The 20,428-nt window shown below is 38.0% G+C and overlaps 2 protein-coding genes across 4 annotated transcripts in view; one reads left to right on the forward strand and one right to left on the reverse strand.

Annotated features, from left to right (window-relative positions):
* Nucleotides 1-2,109: 2,109 nt before the first annotated feature.
* samm50l (sorting and assembly machinery component 50 homolog, like) lies at nt 2,110-13,208 on the reverse strand. The gene is made up of 15 exons (XM_072377466.1): nt 13,051-13,208; nt 12,261-12,374; nt 11,430-11,531; nt 11,249-11,336; nt 11,056-11,162; nt 10,728-10,858; nt 8,461-8,548; nt 8,089-8,217; nt 7,906-7,977; nt 7,073-7,159; nt 6,784-6,854; nt 6,472-6,539; nt 5,111-5,257; nt 4,185-4,326; nt 2,110-2,945 (listed from the first exon to the last, which is right to left on the reverse strand). Exons 1-15 carry the CDS (start codon nt 13,069-13,071, stop codon nt 2,900-2,902), a joined length of 1,413 nt encoding a protein of 470 aa, XP_072233567.1. The 5' UTR covers nt 13,072-13,208; the 3' UTR covers nt 2,110-2,899.
* A 2,168-nt stretch (nt 13,209-15,376) lies between these two features.
* Nucleotides 15,377-20,428, forward strand: part of scube1 (signal peptide, CUB domain, EGF-like 1) — a 170,209-nt gene continuing 165,157 nt past the window's right edge. For all 3 annotated transcript variants that reach the window (XM_072377527.1, XM_072377528.1, XM_072377529.1), the window contains exons 1-2: nt 15,377-15,618; nt 18,002-18,124. In XM_072377527.1, the coding sequence (XP_072233628.1) occupies nt 15,531-15,618; nt 18,002-18,124 (211 nt within the window). In that variant the 5' untranslated portion in view covers nt 15,377-15,530. The remainder of the gene's footprint in view (nt 15,619-18,001; nt 18,125-20,428) is intronic.

A 20,428-nucleotide genomic window follows, 5' to 3' on the forward strand; every position in this document is an offset into this window, starting at 1 on the left:
GTGGTGCAAACCTAGTCAAGGCAACTAGCCCTAGTGAGTATGAGGCAGAGGGATGTGATTCTCCCACCTTCCTTTCATGAAAAATAGACATATAAATGTGATGCACATGAGAGGAGAAAAGGTTGTTTGTATATTCTACAGTGACTGACAATGAAGTGAGTATACCCCTGTATACCATGCACTACTCCACTACCCTATGATGGACTGACAACCTGTCATGGTGGTAATCTGTCTCTTGCTCAATTACAGCTGGCATAGACCAGTGAACTGTTAGTTTCTAATTTATTTCTTAAATGTAATTAGTTTACAGAGTGTTGCAGGGCCTTACAACAGTCTGCCTGGAATGCATTGCAAGCCTAGAAGCCTCCTCAAAACAGAACAAGAAAAGATGCTGATGTGACTTTTCAGACGAATTGTCCCAAATTGCTGGTGAAGCCTTAAACAAATTTAAGAGGAGCAAAAATATAGATATATTTGTTGTGATCACTTGGCTTATTATTTATTCTATTCTTTTTACTTTGAACACAATTTTTCTGCCGATTATTTATCCTTCTTTCATATGATTTTAGAATATTTTGCTTTAAGTGATCTTGTGTAATATTTTAATACAATATTTTATATTATTTTATTACTCAGTTTTGTCATTATAGTTCAAGTAACATTTGGTATGCATTAGTTTCTAAATCTGTTACTTATTTAAGTTTTGTCAGTTACTTGCACAGCACTTTAAATTACTCCTAGTCCATCTGAAAGCAGCTCTGTAAATACATTTAATTAATTATCTTAATTAATTAATTAATTAAGAAACCATTGCCAAACAAAATAGTGTAATTGCTAAATCATTTATCATATTTGTGTTGAAGCATGTCTGGTGCTGACCAAACGCTTTTCAGAGGAACGTCATCAAACTGCAAAGTATAGTGGTGGATTCTTAGAACATCCAGCTTGATTGTAAGTACAATGTAAAACAATTCATAACAGTAAGGCCTCTTTTCATTTTGATTAATTGGCCACATTTTAACTATTTTTAAATCTTCTAAGTCATTTCTAACTCAAAAACATTTGTACCTTTTGCTAACAAATGCCAGCTTATTTTGACTAATTCTTAGTCTTTTGTTAAAGTTTTCAAAATTATCATTTTTTTACTGCAATTATTCATCAATATTTTCAAAAACAAGTGTATGTATACAGTATATACTTATGTGCAGGTACTTATAAAATAGGCCAAGAACAGTTATCTTAAAAATAATCTTAACAATAACAATTTGGGAGCATGATAAGTATGAAACATTACTGCTCAATGTTTAACAAATAAGAATCATCTATCATCTAACATTATTCATTTAATTTTTGACTTGTGATAAAGGGTAGTGAATCCATTTATTTGATATATTTTACTGCTGTTCTTGCATAGTTGTGGCTATTTGTTTTGCAGCACTCCCCTGTTGTGCACCTGTCTTAACTCCCACACAGAACAGGTTTTGATCAAAACTGCATCTGGCACCATCCACACTCAACTGCCCTTGACAAGTTCCTGTGGACCAAAGGTTCAGACTGTCAGCTGACAGCTGGCAGGGAAACAGAGCACTGACTTACACATTTGTGTCACCTAACAAGGACAGTGCAATCAATCTTTAAGATACTTAAGTGTCATATTCTGGTTACACTGCACCTTGTAAATCTGATAAATTCCTCGTAGTGCATTTATTGTGACCACTGGATGTCCCTTTGAACCATGTGATAATAAAAAAATATATAAATCATATCAAAATACTTCCATAAAGTTGCAGCACTGCTTTGCATAAATCATTGACAGATACATTTGAAAGTTCCTTTATAAAAAGATCTAAAGATTTTGGTTCAAGATTTTACAGATTGCATTAAGCTTAATTCTGTCAAAACCTGCTTAAACCTAATGTTATAGACAAATTTCCTGCACAGGTCAGGGCCATATTGTCTTAAAGTTATGAGAACGACTTAAGACTAAGAAAATAGCTCTCTTTATGGAAGGAAACATAAAGATGATGGGATTGTAAGATCCATAACTGATACCCTTTATTTAATAGTTTTATAAATTCAAGACACCAGAAATAAAAAAAAAAGAAACCGAGGGAGCAGCTGTGATTTATTATTAATAACTTTAACTACATCAAAAAGAGGAATAACAGTAAGAGCACAAGTGGTGGATGTTTATCAGAAGATGGTTTCCACCTCTGCTACCAGCCCAAGAGATGAACACTGAAGTACAACTCTTCTTCAACTTCTTTCCTAAACTGCAGTCTGGTGGAAAAAAAATTCTCTGGGTTCATTCTTGTCTGCCTCTGCAGCCGAGTGTTCACATAGAACAACTGAACTCACCACAAGTGTGTGATGAATGTTAACTTTTCAAACAAAATGACTCACACGTTGTGCTCCTGGATAAGAAGCAGTCCTACAAGGCAAAAAGGGTAACATGGCCAAAATCTCTTTAACATTCTAGACATTAATTTACTTTGCGTCACCCCAAGAAAGAAAATAGGTGAAAAAACGAGTGGACAAATTTACCTCAAACAAAATGCCAGTGGTGGACAATACAAAGCCACGAGAAAAAAAGAATTTATCATTATTCTTGTGGTTACTGCTCAAGAAGTTTTTATATTTTATAAGCTGATTCACTTTCAAATCAAGCTAGTTTGTAAAATGCCTCACTAGTTGTATGGCCCAGCACTGGCACTTTGTTATCTAACAGCCTCAACTGGTGAGTATAAAGGGTTTGTGGAGGTCAGGCTCATTTTCCCACTACACAGGACTCATGCTAGTGTTTCACACTTTACAACAAGTTACAAGTGAAAAATGACAAAACACCCTCCCTTTTAAAGTCAGACTCTGCTGGAGTAGTGAGGGAAGCAATGTATTAAGGTCACAGGAACCGAATTCCTGCTCCAAATTGGACACCATCACATATCCTACAAAAAGAGAGAAGTAAAAACAGGGAATAATTAGAATTCATCATGCATCAATGTGGTGGCCCTTATACTTTAAAGGATATTTTCCATCAACCCTGCCATTTACTGGTGTTACCCTTCTGATGTCAATTGAATTTTAGATGACATCTTGCAAGCTGATTATTGACTGCAGTAAGGTGCTAAGAAATATTGCAATGTGTTAGCAAATCCAAGGAAGAAGAGGAATTTAACATTAAGTGCATTCAGTTTAAAAGTGGCATTAACATGTGTTCTGGCTTATCCATTCACAAATGGATGGGATTAGGTGGACACTAAAGGTGAACAATTGCACCAGAAATTACTTCAATCAAGCTAAATCTGTAAAGAATGAACACGCTGTAAGACTAGGCCACTGCCCAAAATACTCTAAATAAAATGTAACTTTACAATCTGCAATACATCAATGGGTTAACCCAATGCCACCAACTCTGAAGCTCTACAATAATTTGTTCTGTGCTGCATTTCAATTACAGTTATGAGGAGGAGAGAGATGCACAATTCAGTTGTAAACATATAAACGGCAAGGAGTAAAAGGCATCTCACAGGACCAACAAGTTGGACCCAAGAGTTGCCATTTACAGCTGTTTTTTTCACTTTCGGTGATAAAATTAACCCAAAGACAAGTTTTTTTGTAAATGATGCATCCTGTGTCTTTGGACTGTGCATTACACAGTCCAAAGACACAGTCCACAGTAAGTAAAAATAACTTTACTTCCCTGGATATTGGAAGCAGGATTTTATGGTCTGGTTGAGTAGGTGGTGTTTCAGTGTAGCCCAGGACACATTTGCATTAACATCTTTAAAATAATACAATCACATGCATCCCAATCCACTTATGAATATAGTGTAGGCTTTGAATCTGAATGTGTCCCTTTTGCATAAGGAGTGAGCTGAAGATGTTCACTTTTGATTGGATCAGCCAGGACAGATTTGTACTAGGTGTAAACAATGTCTTTGCCACATATCAACCCTTGTGGTGTAGAATCCTATTCAAATAAAGCCATGGAGCACTGACATTAAGTAAATTAACCAGGAAGTCTTTGAAAAATCCCAAAGGGTTTTGGTTTTATTCTGTGATTTTGACTTAAGATAGCTTAAAAAGTCTAATAACATAATTGTTACCAACTCCCTTACCCTAGTGCCATTAAAAACAACAACAACATGGATTGAGGATTAGCAGCCACATAATAAGACTCCTACCTGTCTCCACTCTGAACTCCCATTGGCACACAGTAATTGAGCTCCAGTCTGGCAATGTTTCCCAGCCGCAGCACAATTCCCGCTCCATAGGACCAACGAATACACTCAGCCAGCTTCTGAAGGTGTGCCTGGGGACCATCACCTGCACAAAATATTTATCAATGTCACATTACAATTGAAACAACTAAAGTTTCTGGACATATTGTACTTTTTTAAAAAAAAACTTGTAATTGTTAGAAGTTGCCCTGATTTTTCATGACCTTTCTTAACAATGATATTTAGATGTATTTACATCCCACACATTAAATTATAGAAACAAGCTGACAAGATGTTTCAACAAATGCAAATAAAAAAATTCTTAAGATTCCAAAGAGATTCGATTTAATCCAAAAAGAGGCATAGATTGATCGTGAACAAGGTCTGTAAGAAGGCAAAAGAAGTCTATTGTCCAAGCAATTGCAGTAGGTTTTGGTGGTTTATTTATCCATTGCAACCAAACGAAGAACACACTTTCTCCAAACTTTTTCCTGCTGCTACTCTTGCTGTGGTAAATAAAATCCATATGCCCACCCAGGTGCATGCTGGTCCTATACCTGCCTACCTTCTTATGGAGTGCATGAATCCTCAATAGGCCCATATTTCTATGAAAACCAAACTAAATAGCAAACAAAACAAAAGTGCAGTTGACAAAAATAGATAAACTGCTCCTACAACTGCACTACTACTCCTTTTGTTAATGTCAAGTCACTTTATCTAAATTGCCCTAATTTGCCTAAGAGAGCTTTACAATCAGGATGACAAAATTCAAGATCACCAGCAAACAAATATGGGAGAAATAGAGGTGATATAAAAAGAAACAGAGAGTGAGAAAGGTTGAGGTTCAAACCCGTTCTCACTTTCAGTATCATATTGTTACATCTACCCACCATAGTTGAGGTTGCAGAGGTTGCCTGCATTGAGAAAGAAGTGTGTTCTAAATAGGTCTCCGAAGCCTCCTTTTCCAGGTCTGAATGGTAGAGGGGTGTAGAGGTGCAGACCACCTGCCCAGTAGGCTTCCCCACCCAGATAGTCACCTGCAATGCAGATGGAAAATTGTACAACAAGTAAACATTCTGACAACAACAACAATGAATAACAACAAGATGTCAACTTTGAAGGCATATACAACACAATATTCAGTGGCTTGCAAAAGAATTCAACCCGCTTGGCATTTTTTCTATTTTGTTGTCTTATAACTTGGAAATCACATGGATAATTGAGGGGTTATCAGTGGACAAGATGCCAACATGTAAAATATTTGCTAATGTAAAACAAACAAGAAATAAAAAAATATAAAAAAAGAAAGCTTGAGTGTGCATAAACTTTGCAATAACTACAGCGGCAAGTCTCTTGGAATATGTTTCTTTGAGGGCACATCTATCCCCTGGGACTTTTGCCTGTCCTTCCTGCTCCAGTTCCTTCAAGTTGGATGTGTTCTGCTGTTGTACAGGAATCTTTAAGTCATGCCACAGATTTTTAATCAGATTGGGGTCTGGGGGGTGAATAGGCCATTCAAACACATTAAAACATTTCTTCTTAAACTGTTACTTTGGCAGTATGCTGAGGGTCATTGTCCTGTTGGACGGTGAACCTCTGTCCCAGTTTCAAATGTCTGGAAGACTGAAACAGGTTTTCTTAAAGAATTTCTCTATATTTAGCACCATCCATCTTTTCCTCAATTGTGACCAGTTTTCCAGTCCCTGCCAATGAAAAACATCCCCACACCATGATGCTGCCACTACCGTGCTTGGCTGTTTTAATGGTGCTCTTCGGGTGATGGGATTGAGTTTGTGCCAAACATATGTTTGGGGAGTTTTCCAAATGCTTTTTTTGTTAACTCTAAACATGCTTTCCTATTTTACTATATTTAAGCAATGGCTTTTGTTTTGGTTACTCTTCCGTAAAGCCCAGCTATGTGGGGTGTACAGTTTATAGCGGTCCAATTGAAAGACAGACTAGTCTCCACTGTGCAGCTTCCCTGTCCCTTAATGGCTATTTTTGGTCTCTTTGTTGCCTCCTGATTAATGCCCTCCTTGCCCAGTCTGAGAGATTTGGTGTATGGCCCACTCTTGGCATGTTTGTTGTGGTGCCATATTCTTTCCATTTTGTGATAGATATTGCACAGCGATGCACTCATCTTTTACGTGTACTTCTCTACCTAAATTACATATTCATTAATTATTTTACTATTTTACCATTTATGAAACATTTTTTTAGTAAAACTTGCTTCAATGAGACTTATTTTTACCTTCACTTTGTGGCCCAATGCTATACATGCCAAACCCTCGCACACTGGTTGGACCTCCAAGGTAAAATCTGGACAAAACACATCCTTTAATCATCACATAAGAAACAGTTGTAGCGCAAAATGACATACCCACAATATGAAAGACAAAAACAATGCTACTGCTACTTTAAAAAATAATATTTATCACTTTTACTGCAATTTTTATTTTTAATGTCAAAACATGAGAACAAATCTTTACTTTAAATATGAGTTTGATTATATTCTTTCAGATTTTTTTCATGAGTCAGATTATAAATTTTAAATCTGACATACCTGTCAGCAATACAGGATGGCAAACCTCCAATGGGATAAAGCATCCCACCCCATAGTGAAGCAGACAACACCTAAGAGGAAATAAAATATTAAATTCTTTATGCACTCAGGAAGGCATACGAAAGGAAAGGAAAGGAAATATTAATCTTAACTTTTCTAGAACATCTAAATGAAACCTTGTTGCCACCTAGTGGTTAACTTTGCTGAGCAAAAATGCAAACTTATATCTCAACTGCAGTTTCAAGATAATAATAATGGAAAATTTTGGAATGACTTATTTCTGTCATACAGAGTCCCAGAACAGACGTCTGTTGAGCTGCAGCTCAAAATCCTCTTTCAAAAAGCTGGCGTCTCCTCCAGTGTACCCAGCCAACTCCTGCAGAACCACAAAAATAAACAGGCAAGACAGGAAGAACGCATCAATGTTTTTAACCAGCTTATTTTATATTGGAAAGAGTAAAGATTACAAAAGTTTGGCTAAATGAATATTGTCTACTGGTATTCCTGCCTGAGTGGACTTCCACTATCTGCATGTTACTATTCCCAAGATGTCTTTCACTGCAATAAACAATAACCCCAAGGAGGAAATGCCCATTTTTTCAATGAAGACATGGGATTGTGAAGTAAAGCAGACTTGCTTGAATCTTCTGGTGAAGGATTACAAAGGCGTACAAAGAATATGTTTACAAAATCTGGTGTCTTGTAGGGACATTCTTGTTTATTTCCCCATCAGCTCCACCAAAATAAGCTCCCTGACAATCTTTTATAGAGGAACAGATATTTAACTGATTAAATTAAAGTTAAATTTGGAAAACAAAGCACTTAACATTTATTGACTCTAAGAGTCTCCCTATAAACAAACTAAAGACATTGGCTACTAGCCAAACAACATTTAGGCAAAAACTGATTCAACACTTCCTATAAAGGGCCTGTATTCTCTCCATACAAAAACAACATCTGAGGTTGTAAAAATGGGTATATATAACGACCTCACTCTTTCTAAATGGATTTTTAGAAAACAATATAATTTATTTTGGAAAACAGACCAATTTCATTGTGTAGTTTAGGGACCTTTTTTAATGTGTAACAGAAACATCAGTGAACATGTGCTTGCACACTGACCTGGTTGATACGAAGTAAGGCACCTCTGCTGGGAAAGATGGCTGAATTTCTTGAATCAACTGACACAGTGTGCTGCAAACAAAACAATTCTGTTGAACTGGTGCAGTTGAAGAAAATGTTTTTTTTTTTAACCCTTGAAGCCTTCTTAAAATGGTATACATATTAACAGGTTTCTGGCTGTACCAAAAGGGCAGATTTTAGTGAGTGTCCACTCTCCTCTCGCACAGCAAATGAAGCACTGCGTGCAAGACAGCCGAGCTCCCTCCATACACCCTCCCACTTCAGTGTGTGGTTGGTCATCCCGAGAGGAAACTGCAAAGACATTGAGAGCATTATCATATTATTATCTATTTGTTTTATCCATTTCTTTATTTTACATTATAGTGCAGTATTAATGGCAATGCACAAGTTACAAATTTTTAATGCGCCATTCTGTGTTTCGTAAGAGCCCTATAAGGTCAGATCCATGTATTTCAGACTGAAAGTTGATGAAAAGGCAACAGAAATATATGTATAATGCGCTTTCTATGACACACACAATCATATTCTTCTTACATTTAGTTCTGCAGACAAGCCTCTGTCAGTCTCTTTTAAGGAGCTCCATGGAAACTGGCCGGTGACTTTGTACATGTTAAGGGTGAAGCTGAAAAAAAAAAAGTCATGTTATATTGTTCAAATTTTTTTTTTTAGAGTATTCTGCTTTGTATGCTAATTTAGCTTTCCAAAAACCAATTAAACTCAAAAGTTTCTCGAACAACTTGAACAAGAAATGCCATGGATGTCTGACAAGAACTAGATGGAAAAACAGGTGGAAGAAGACTTACAAGACCAGGTGTTCATTTGATATTGATGGGAAACACGAGATTGCTTGCAAACAAAATGGACAGGCTTGGAGCCCTCGGCAGGTCACAGAGAGAATATTGAGAATGCAGTATTGTGTGTTTTACTGAGACATGGCTGCAGGAGAATATTCAAGACTCAACTGCGTCTCTCCATGGCTTTAAGACAATACAAGCCGGCAAAGATATGATGTAATCCAGGACATCTCACTGTGAAAGACTGGATCTGTAAAATCCATTGACACTGGATTGATAGCTCTGAGTTTACGTCAATACTATCTACCAAGAGAGTTCACCTGTGTTATCCCGCTAGTGGCATATATATTACCTAAATCACTGCTGACACAGTCTGTGACATCCTCAGCTCAGTCGTTACTAGGCTACAAACACAAGATCCCAACGCATTCATGGCGATTTCTGGAGAGTTCAACCAAGTCTCCCTCTCGGCTACACTTCCAACCTTTCAACAGTTCGTCAACTGTTCAATCAGAGAAAACAAAAAGTTGTACTTATTCTATACTAATGTCAAAGATGTATAGAGTTCCACTAACCAGCCTCCACTAGGAAAATTAGACCATAATCTGATTCTCCTACTACTACAAACTCCAACTACATATCCAACTACATATTGTTAAGAAGCAGCACACTGTCACAGTACACACTTTGAAAAAACATTCACAGGAGGTTGAAAAGGAATCAACCACCTGGATTATTGACTACCTGACAAAAGGACTGCAGTTTGTGAGACTGAAGGGTTGTGTGTCTGGGAGGGTGGTCCGCAGCACAGGAGCACCACAGTTGACTATATCATCGTTTCTCTTCACTCAGTACAACTCAGACTTCTAGTAACACAGAGTCCTGCCATCTCCAGAAATGACTCTGCAGCTGTTGGGTGTATCAGTGATGGACAAGAGGCTGAGCACAGGTAACAGGTTTATCACTGTGTGCCATGGTGTGGGAACAATCACCTCATCTTAAACACGAACAAAACAAAAGCAATGATTGTGGATTTTAGGAGGATCAGATATAAGCCAAACACTGTCTCCATCCTAGGAGAAGATGTGAAGGTGGTTGAGGAATACAGAGATTTGAACAGCAGTCTAGATAGGAAACACTTGGTGTTTTGGAAACACTGAGGTTGTATTCAAGAAGTTAAGGCTCAGACTGTGCTTCTTATAGAAACTTTGGTCCTTCAATGTCTGCACCAAGATGTTGCATATTTTCATTTAAGTCTGTGGTGGATAGTGCAATCTGCACTGCTGAGGCAACAGCATCAAAGACAGTGACTCAAGGAAACTTTACAAACTGATAAAGAAGGCTGGCTCAGTGCTGAGGGCAGCTCTTACATTGTATAAAGAACACATGGCTGATTATTGAGAAATTACTCAGAGGCTTACAGTTCCATTAATTTTAAAATCATGTATTTTAGTCTTCTAACTTTCTTGGAACAAAACTCAAACATCTTTTTCTGTTCATGGTATGGTAGAGCCATCAAGAGGAAAGAAGAAGTGTGGGAACTTATGGACCTGTAGAAAATGTGCAATATAAATAAGTTTGATAGACTGACAATTATCTTGAACAGACTATTCCAAGCAGTTCATCCACTTATTAAGGCAAATTCATGCTTTAATCTCTGATTATTATGGAGTTCAAGAAAGTGGCCGCTGCCTGTGTTAGCATATATGCTTGTGGAAAGTGTCCCTGCATCATTCTGTTAGCACCATATCTATGTCTAAGGCTGTCGAAAAGCAATGTTGTAAAGTGCTTTGTCACAGGCCCTTCCTTGGACTGAAATACAAATTCTATTTTTATCTTAATATTCCAAAACAACATATGTAAGAATGTATTTTTTGCTAAATAGAAAAAAAACTACAGATTAATTAAAGTGATGCTCTACTTTTATTAATTTATTTACTGCTACTTGCTGCTTGTTCCACTGGAGAACAGTGACATGTATTTGTCATAAATGCATTGTGAACATACTTGCGTTCAAAATATCCAGGTTGGGGTTTAAAGAAGGACAGGCCATATGATGTCTCCTTGGTCCCATAGGAGAACTGGAAGGTGAGCTTCTCAGCCCGCCCAAACATGTTAGGCAGCTTCAGGCCCAGGACCTGGCAGACAATACAGAGGGTCACAATAGATACAGTGTTTTTTGGCTGTAAATTAAGAGAAACTTCCCCTCATTGTAATTAGCCTGTTAGCAGCAACTCAAAAATATTACTCACAAAAATAATAACAAGTTTACTCTTCATCACTCATCAGAGAAACTTTTGCATACAATTGAAGTGATGTGTACTTTGTTTCTCACCATACTTCCTTCATTGTTGCCAACCATAGTGTTGTAGGATCCAGTTAGCCTCTTGATCTCTGTAACCTCAAAAGTTACATCCAAGCCATTAGGCAGAGCCTCTGCACCTGAGGAGCAAAAGACAATCACAAAGAAAAATTGTTGACACTGTTTTAAGGTTGCTGTATTGAGGTTTTTTTAGAGGATCACTTACCTTCAGACGTATCAATGAGAACCTCCACGTCTTTGAAGATTCCCAGACGGAGAAGCCTCTGTCTGGCGACGTGAGCTTTTTTCATCACCTGAAATAGACCTCTAAACTTACTAAATATGACAGGGGTTACTTGAGCATGATCATGCCTCAACCTACATTTTAGTCATGTAATAAAACATACGTCAATGAGATTTTTGGCATGGAAAACGTCTGAGATCTCATAACCAAGCAGATCCTCTTTGGTTCTCCCCAGACCTTGGATATTGACATGCTGGACAACGACCTGTAATAAAAGGTTGTTTTTCAAAATCACCATCTTATATAAATAAAAAATATTGAAAACATTCAAATATTTTTTTCCTAATAGCTGAAAACAACTTGTTACAGCCTTCAGCATTATTCTTTTGACTGCAATGAATATTAACAATTTATCTCCATTTTTTCCCCTAAAGCTACCCACACACCAGAAGACTTTGATAAGACTTAGAAAAGACTCTGAAAGACTATCAGCTCACATCTAAAGACTACTGTTTAGAGTTTTTAGTCCCAGACTAGCCTCAAACTAAAGATTTTACAAAGACTGTGAATCTTGTAGGGTCACTATTTAGAAGACTACAACTAGATTTTTTAGATTTTTTTTCCATCATGCAATTTTTTCCCCATCATGCTCAGCAGAAGATTTACAAAAATGGAGGAAAGCAGCTTTTAGCTACAGCTGCTCTGGTCTGTGCAGTGGTATGTAGTGAAAAACCCAACAAAAACACTTGACTAGACTATTACATAGCGGGCCCCACACTGACTTTTACTATCATAATAGTGTATGAAACATGGAAAAAATAATAGTATTTCAGAAGGGCTCCTGAATATCTAGATATTACAGACTGAGACAACTACACCAAATAAAGAAACAAGGACCATGGTCAGTGGTAACCAACATGTAGCCACAAATATTATTTAAAAACTACTATTCCGTGCATTCTAAATTAAGAACTATGATACTATCACTTCTCACATCTTTGTTTTCCAAGATCTCCTGCTTGGAGTCCTGCTCGTGTTCTGGAGGCTCAATCAGATCATCAGGGTTGATACCCAAATCTCGGCCATGCATTGGAAGAGGATCCAAACTCTGCAAAAGGGACAAAAAAATATTCAAAGTATACTGTCTGTATTAACATAAACACATAAAACATTAACAAACAGCATTCTTGGAACTCCAAGCTTAATTTGGAGACCATATCCTGGTTTTATTGGTTAGAAAGTCTTATCGCACAATGGAATAAAAAAGCAATACAAGCTTTTTAATTAGACTAGAGTACTTCTTGGTAAGATCTGACAAACTTTGTAGCTCCTTTATAGGTCAGCTGTTGAGGACGAGAAAGGGCAAGAAAAAATAACTAGGTTTTTGTTTGGATGCCCGCTATGTAATAGTCAAGAAACAAAGTTATTTCACGCTATTTCTTGTTCCATAAATGCCATCTTAAAATATAAATAGATTGTGTAAAGAGGGATTTCAATAAAAATGTAGTCACACGTCTTGTATGCCTTTAAGTCGATGCGGGGACCGTAAAGGGCATTTTATCTTGCAAATAGTAGAATTAAATCGTGTCACTTCCAGCAACTTAGAAGCATAATCTTAGGTTCATACGTCCGTTTACTTTCATGTACGTATCTCTCTAACAGGATGTCATAGTACATCGAGTACAAATGCTTATGAGTCTGCAGCCTTCAGTCCTCACTGTGCAGCGAGGTCAAGGATAGAAAAATGTACATGTAGGCTGGAAGCAAGAGCTAATGCAGTTTACCTTTGCATGGACGGTCCCCATGTTAAATACCCGTTCCTCTTAACCTCTTCAGATGGGATTTACTGTTCTATACAGGGGGAGGAAACTGTAAATTGACTAGAATTACTCTGACGGGTACCAAGCCCCCTTCAAGGGAGACGCCATGACAGTTACCGAGGTCTAGTGCTGTGTTCAAAGACTCGTCGTAATTTATGACTACCTTCACCACGGCTTTTTATTTGTAATGGTTTATAGACCTACAATTACGAAAAAGACAGTAAAAGTCATTGCTGCGTTTTCAGTAATATTAAGAACAACCCTTTTGAATTAAATGTTTTCGTGTTTCTCTTGTCTGAGAGTAAAAGCAAGAAATTGCAGAGAAGAAATTTTTGGTTTTACAGGATAGCAGGTTGGTGCAGATTTGGGAACGTCGAGAACGAGATATAATGAGCTCCTTTCACTATAATGTTAACGAGTGCAAGCGATCCGGTAACTCCAGCTGCATCGTGAGGCATTGTTTTTACATTGTAACAAGTAAGTAATATAATTACCTTTTTATACAGGACATATAAAAAAGAGTTTACTAAGGCAAAAAAAAGTGACGCAACGGACATAACAAGGATTATTTCAATTGTTAATAAATTCCCTGGTCTTAAAGGCATCACTGTATGTTCATCCTGTGATTGGACAGAAACGAGAACGAATTGATGGGATCCTCCAGCAGATGGTGGTGTTTATCTTCTGTTTGTTGATTTCCCCTGCAGAGAAATTCACTTAGTTTGGAGTTCATATATAGTAGTCCCTCAAAGGCTTAAGACTCCAGTAGTTTATCTGTTTAATGACTGGTCCCCGAAGGACGTGACATTACTCTGAATAAAAAGTCAATTAATACATATGTAATCACTCAGTCTTTAAGATTTAATTCTGCCATCAGTAAGAATATTATGGGATTCCATACATAGCCAAATCAAGTGGTATAATATTTGGCCAAATGAAGACAAAAAAGGTCTTAAAAGCAAAGTTAAATGGATTTAGTTTAGAATTTTGTATTGCGCATATCCAGTTAAAAGCACTTGTTAACATAATATACTTTAGCAGAATGTCTATATTTATGTTACTGCTTTGAGACGATAACATTTTTGAATTGCTTGAAGAACAATGGCTGATTTTTTTCTTTTAATCTTCAGGCAAAGTAAACCCTAGACGGGTCAGCAGTCCATAACCCAAAATAAAGGCAAACGGGATGAACAACCATGTCATGCACTCACTACTATCAAACAAGAATCATGACTTAATGTGAACCCCCCCCCCAACACGTTGAAACAGTCTGCATAAAAGCTCTTGTAACCTCCTCTAATATACTGTACAAGCACACATCTCCCTTTTACACTCTGTTTGCATTAAACATGCATGAAATGTGCTCAACCACATTAAATTACGTGAAGATCCATAAAATTAAAAAACAACAAGCAAAGAGTAAGCTTCTTCCCAAAGCTGTAGTGTATAAAAGAGGCCATTATTTCATCAAAGGTCTTGACAGCTTCTTCGCTGTTTATTCTTTCTGCCATTTCTGGTTTATGAAAAGCTACATTGCGACAACAGTTGAAGCGTGACAAGAACATTCCTAGTTTGCCTGTTGAACACAGTGTCCTGAGTTGTGGTTGTTCCAAGTTGAGGTCTTGTATTTCGTGATTCTGAACCTTTTCTTTTTGTGGAAACATGGAAGGGTTCATATTCAGATTCATGTCCCAAAAATATTTGGAAATCCCCTTCCAGAATTACAGAAGAGAATACAGAAGTCAAAGACTCAATAGTGGCTCCTAACTATTTTGGCTAACAGTAGCTTAGATATCAAATCTTGTCACTGGTTATGTGTGAATTAGAATCAAAAGTTACTTTTCCCTTTGAGATATAGATCTTTAGAGGTGAGAGGAAACGTTTTTGTAGAAATAAATTAAGCAAAAACGTAAAGGCATTTTTAAAAATACTTTTTTCCCCCTCCTGATACTTTAGTTTGACGCTTGGGCTTCCTCATCCTTGCTTGTAAACCACTTCTATGAAAAATAATAATGGATTTCCTTAAGATAAAAATTGGGGGCTGGATTAATTACTTGAAATGTTCGTTTGTTTGTTGATTTTTTATTTATCAGGGGGTTTGAGGAACCCTGGGTTGCCTTTTCATCTCCTGTGCTCCTTGCCGTTCAGCCATACTAGCTGCTATAACCATAGTGTCTCCTTTTTTCTCCCTCTCTCACCACCGGTAAAAACAAGCCAATCACAGGGCTCCAATTGCTTCCTCTCTGTCCTGCCCCCCACCCTCACTCCTCTGCCCACCGCCCCCTACTGCTGCCAGTCCACAGAAAACGGTCCTCCTCCTGTCCTATCAGAGATACACATTCACACACGCACCCATGGACACACATACACACACGTACACACACGCTCAGTCCTGTCCAAACCCCCCAGAAAAACCCTGCTGAATCCTCACATCGTCTGTCAGCATGGGGAGCGCTTGTTTTTCCCGGGACGTTTGTTTGTTTATCCTCTTCATAAATACTTGCAGGGTGATGGGGAATGTCGGACTCGTAGGTAAGAGCTCGTTTTTCCTTTCGGTCTTGCTTCAGTGTTAACCGTTACACGTACTTTTTTTTGGTGGCTTCGGTCTTACCAGTTTAAAGGAGGAAATGATGGAAACGTGTCAAACTACGAGAAATAAGACTGAGAACATATGAGGCTTTGAAAAATCCTAAAGAAAAATCAGGTTATTTTAAACTTTCCGTTTTTAAAGCTAACATACTCACATAAACTGTTTTAATAATATAATGACATATGATAGCACAATGACATTGTATTGATGCAAAACCTACACTCACAGATCACATTTTTCGCCACGAGTAAAATTGCTGCCTGAATAAAACATAGGCTACATTTTGTAATTAGTCTGGTGATTAGGTAAATTGTGCTTTATCTATTAATTGATAGAATTCTGGTGGAAAGTCAGCTTTACATCACAGTTTTTTTTCTTCTCTCCGCGAACGACATTTGTGACGCTCAAAAAGGCTAGGTTACTTTAGTCTAACTTAGTTCACTGGAACTTCTGTTTGCTGCGCCTCAAGCCAGTTTCAATAGGAAACCGCAGCTTGATCCCTGGGTTAAGCACTCATTTGCTTTGATTTTGGAGTGAGAGGGTTGCCTGTTTTCATTTATCACCTTTGGGGGAAACGGTGCAAATGATTTACCGGGGGTGGTTTGTACAAGCGTCCGCTAGTCCGTAGAGAGCATCTCTACTTCGGGTCTGGTGGCCTTTCCAGAGCTGGATAAGGGAGGAGGTGGAGGACGGTGTGTTTGTGTGAGTGTGTGTAAATGTTGGTTTTGGGGGGTGGAAATAGGGCCGTCAGAAGTCCCATGAGGAGGAGGTAGCAGGGGCCCAATATCGACCCTGCAGCAGCAGCAGAAGCACATTGTTCTATCTCCCACCACCGGGTGACGAATCATTATAGTCTTCTGCCACCAAGCAAGGCTTGCAAGAGCAAAGAAAATTAAATAGAAAAGTAACTCTCCTTGCAGATGTCACATAAGACATAAACCTGTTGCTGCTTCGTGTTCTCCCTCAGACTCCCCCGCTTGCACTCATTGACTCTTCACAGCAAAAATGTCGTAAATTCCGTTTAATCGTTTATTCATTGCCTTTAAATGGCTGAGCCAACCTGTGGACCGGACAGTTGCCTAATGTGTGTATGCAGAGGCAATACTCTTGAGGCAGGGGATGCGGAGAGCAACTCTACTTTGATGCAATGGTCTGCTGATTGACAGATTCGACAGGAGGAACCAATGGGACATGTCTGGGTTTTTTGGGTCCCCCTTCCTGTGTTTTGTGTGTCTGTAAAATGATCTGTCCTTCTGTCTTTGGATTAAATCCCAGATGTGGCCAGCTCCTCCATCAATAAACTGATCAGTTGGAGCCATCAGGCCCTTCATTCTGTATGTCCTTTACTGCTCTTGATTTAAGAGCTTTTTTTTCTCTACAGAAAAAATGGTATGTAATTTATTGGACACAGCTGGCAAGCATGATTGTTATTTTATGTTGAGTAATTTGAAAGTGCAAATTTAGAGATATAAATTATGCAACTTACATTGTTTTGCTAAATTCATTCTAAAATAGCTGGAGGGAAAAAATATTTTGGTTAAAAGTTTATTTTAATCTATTTATTTTTCAATCTGGAGCCAACATCTAATGTCAATGTCTGGCACTGCGCTTAATTTATTCCCGTCCTGGCTGCAGACTCAAGCTGTGGTACTTCTAGTTGCCATTTTGAGTTTTTACAGGCTGGATTGTACTCTTATTGATTAAATAAACTGACTTTGATATGTAAAACTGGTTATGTATGCTTATAAAACCAAGTAGTCTACATGTGACTTATCACTGTTGTTGATGTTGTAGTTGATGATTATGTCATCAACTAAGACATGTTGATGGTACAAACAACCTTTCAGACTTTTAATTATGAAAACTTTATTAAAATTATGAACCACTCCGGTGGATGGAAGCTGAAGTTTACACAATTTTGTCCTATTGTAGTTCTAAAACATAGTAAACAAAATAAATATAGTTTATACAGTCTGTAGTCATAGCTGTTATCATCAGAGTGCAATGTGGTTGGTTGGCAGTTTTCTGTGAAATTAACTGCTATACCAGCAGTTATTTTAAAGTTATATAAGTTAAGCAACATACAAGTCATGCTTGGTAATCTATTAAATTGTTATTAAAGTGACAGAAGGAAATAGATGCAACATATAACATAGCTGGAACACATAATTGAATGCATAAAACTTATGGGAATCCTTTTTCCTTAAGGTGACAGACAATCATCTGTCAAGAGTGTTGCATCGTTACTCACACAAAACAATGTAAGCATACAGATTCCTCAGGGGCTCAAGTCTAATGAGATATTGATGTTTCATAATTTTGCAGATACAGATGAGTGCGTGGAAGGTTCAGATGACTGCCATATTGATGCTCTCTGCCAGAACACCCCAAAGTCTTACAATTGCATTTGCAAGCCAGGCTATAAGGGAGATGGCAAGCAGTGTGAGGGTAAGTTCCAGTCACAACACACTTCTTTTTGCTCATCAAAGTAAAGATGAAAACGTCATCAGAACTAGCATGGATTTAAGCATTAACACAAAAGTGCTTAAACAGAAGCAACACAATTCAGATAGAACTGATTAAAGAATGGGCAAAGCAAATTAGGTCTTGAGACCATAACATCTTTCAGACAGCCTGGTCAAGTGCTGTCCCAATTTGAAATTATGTGAGTTGTTGTGCCTTTTAAACCTGTATCTGAGGTAGTCACAGAGTCTCTGTGAAAGGGAGAAGAGACACAGCACATTTGACATCAAGGCTGTTGTGTTACATACCATTCTTGGGCAGCTATTATATTGGGTAGTGACACATGCTTCTGGTTTTGGAACTCAAGTGAACTTTCTGTAATGGGGGCAGCATTACATCAGCTTTGTTTTGGTCAAAATTAATGAGCAAAGGTAGCAAGATGCAGCGATTTTCCTAACAGTAATGTTTTTGCAATCTTTTTCTGATGGGGCCAATGATATGTAATTTATTAAATTAAATTACATTAAATTGATCAAATTTAATCCTTTATTTATCCCAAAAGGAAATTATGTTGTTGCAGTAATTTTTCTTAATGACAATCTTCATAAGCTTTCATTTTGAAAAGTCATAGATGCTGGCAAGAAGGACCTCCTGTATCTCTCTGTGTTACAGCGAAGGTGAAGAAGTCTCACGCAGCAATGTATTTACACAATGTTATAAAGAGGACAGACAGTGTTGTTCTTTATGTTCATTAACTTGTGCAGCATTCTTCTATTTACAATCAGGCCCAGGGGCTTCAGAATAGTCCCCAGCACAGAGCCTTCTACAGCCATCTTTATCAGTTTGTTCAGTTTCTTTGAGTAACTGGCTCTGATGCTGATGCTGCCTCAACAGATGGCTGCACAACAAAGGGCCAATTGAATGAGCAATCAGAAGAATCAGAATCAGAGAATCAGATGCATGAGAGTCTCACTAGGTTTCACTAAGGTTGAGAAGGCGTTATAGAATCCCACATAGCTGGAACCTCTGAAAGAACTAGACCTTGGGCCTGTCCACACGAGTACGCAGCCGCACCCAATACGCTGTCGTTCTGAAAAAAATCTCTGTAAACACGGAGTCGTTTTCAGAAATATCTGCGTCCACACGGATTTACTGGAATCGACCCAAAACTCTGTAGTACATATGCCAGGCCTGTATGTGGTGCTTTGACGCCACCACACCAATACACTAAAACCGGAAGATAAGCCATGGAGCATGCATATAAAGGTCACACGCTGTTTACATAAGGTTTTGTTGTAGCTGCCGTGAGTTGTTTCTGTAGTACGATCACAAGCCTGTAGTCCGCCATTGTTGTTGTTGCGTCTAGCGACGGCGACTGAGATTAAAGGTTAGAGGTTAGGCTTATATGTCATTGTTTCTTAAAAAATCGCATTCGCCATCCAGATGGAATGGCGGCCATCTGCCTCCACCAGCTGGGGGTTGAGAGGACAGGAAAAAGGGGACAACAAGCACCATAACATCAGGCCAGTAATACCTGCCAAGAAAGAAACACAAGTTAATGACAAGATAATGTCATATATATATACATAGAGAGTAAAAGAAAGCAAAGTTAGGAAAAGTGCGTCATTGGAGGTCCCCCAGCAGTCTAGACCTAAACTATGTAATATTTCAGGGTCGCCTGAGCCATCCCTAATTATAAGCTTTATCAAACAGGAAGGTTTTATTTCTAATCTTAAAGGTAGTGAGGATAACTGCTTCCTTAACGCATACTGGCAGCTGGTTCTGCATTAATGGAGCCTGATAACCGAAGGCTCTGCCTCCCATTCTACTTTTAGAAACTCTTGGAACATATACATCTGAAGCCTGAGAGCAAAGTGCTTTGTTTGGAAAATTTCACATTATGAGATCTTTAAAATCTGATGGAACTTGGTCATTAAGAGCTTTATATGTGAAGAGAAGAATTTTGAATTATATTCTGAATCTAACTGGGAGCCAATGAAGAGAAGCTAAAACTGGAGAAATATGATCTCACCTGCTAGTTCTTATCAGAACTCTGGCTGCAGCATTTTTGGATAAGCTGGTGACTTTTCAGGTAAATTTGGGGACAGCTCACTAATAAAGAAATACAGTAGTCTAATTTTTAAGTAATAAATGTATGCACTAATTGTATGCATCACCCTGAGACAGAATGCTCCTCATTTTGGCAATATTATGAATATGAAAGAAGGCAGTCCTGGAAACCTGTTTCATATGTTAGTCACAGGACAAATCCTGGTCAAAATTAACTCC

Source organism: Leuresthes tenuis, unplaced genomic scaffold (assembly GCF_036924035.1).
Source record: "Leuresthes tenuis unplaced genomic scaffold, fLeuTen1.0.hap1 SCAF_23, whole genome shotgun sequence".
NCBI lineage: Eukaryota > Metazoa > Chordata > Actinopteri > Atheriniformes > Atherinopsidae > Leuresthes > Leuresthes tenuis.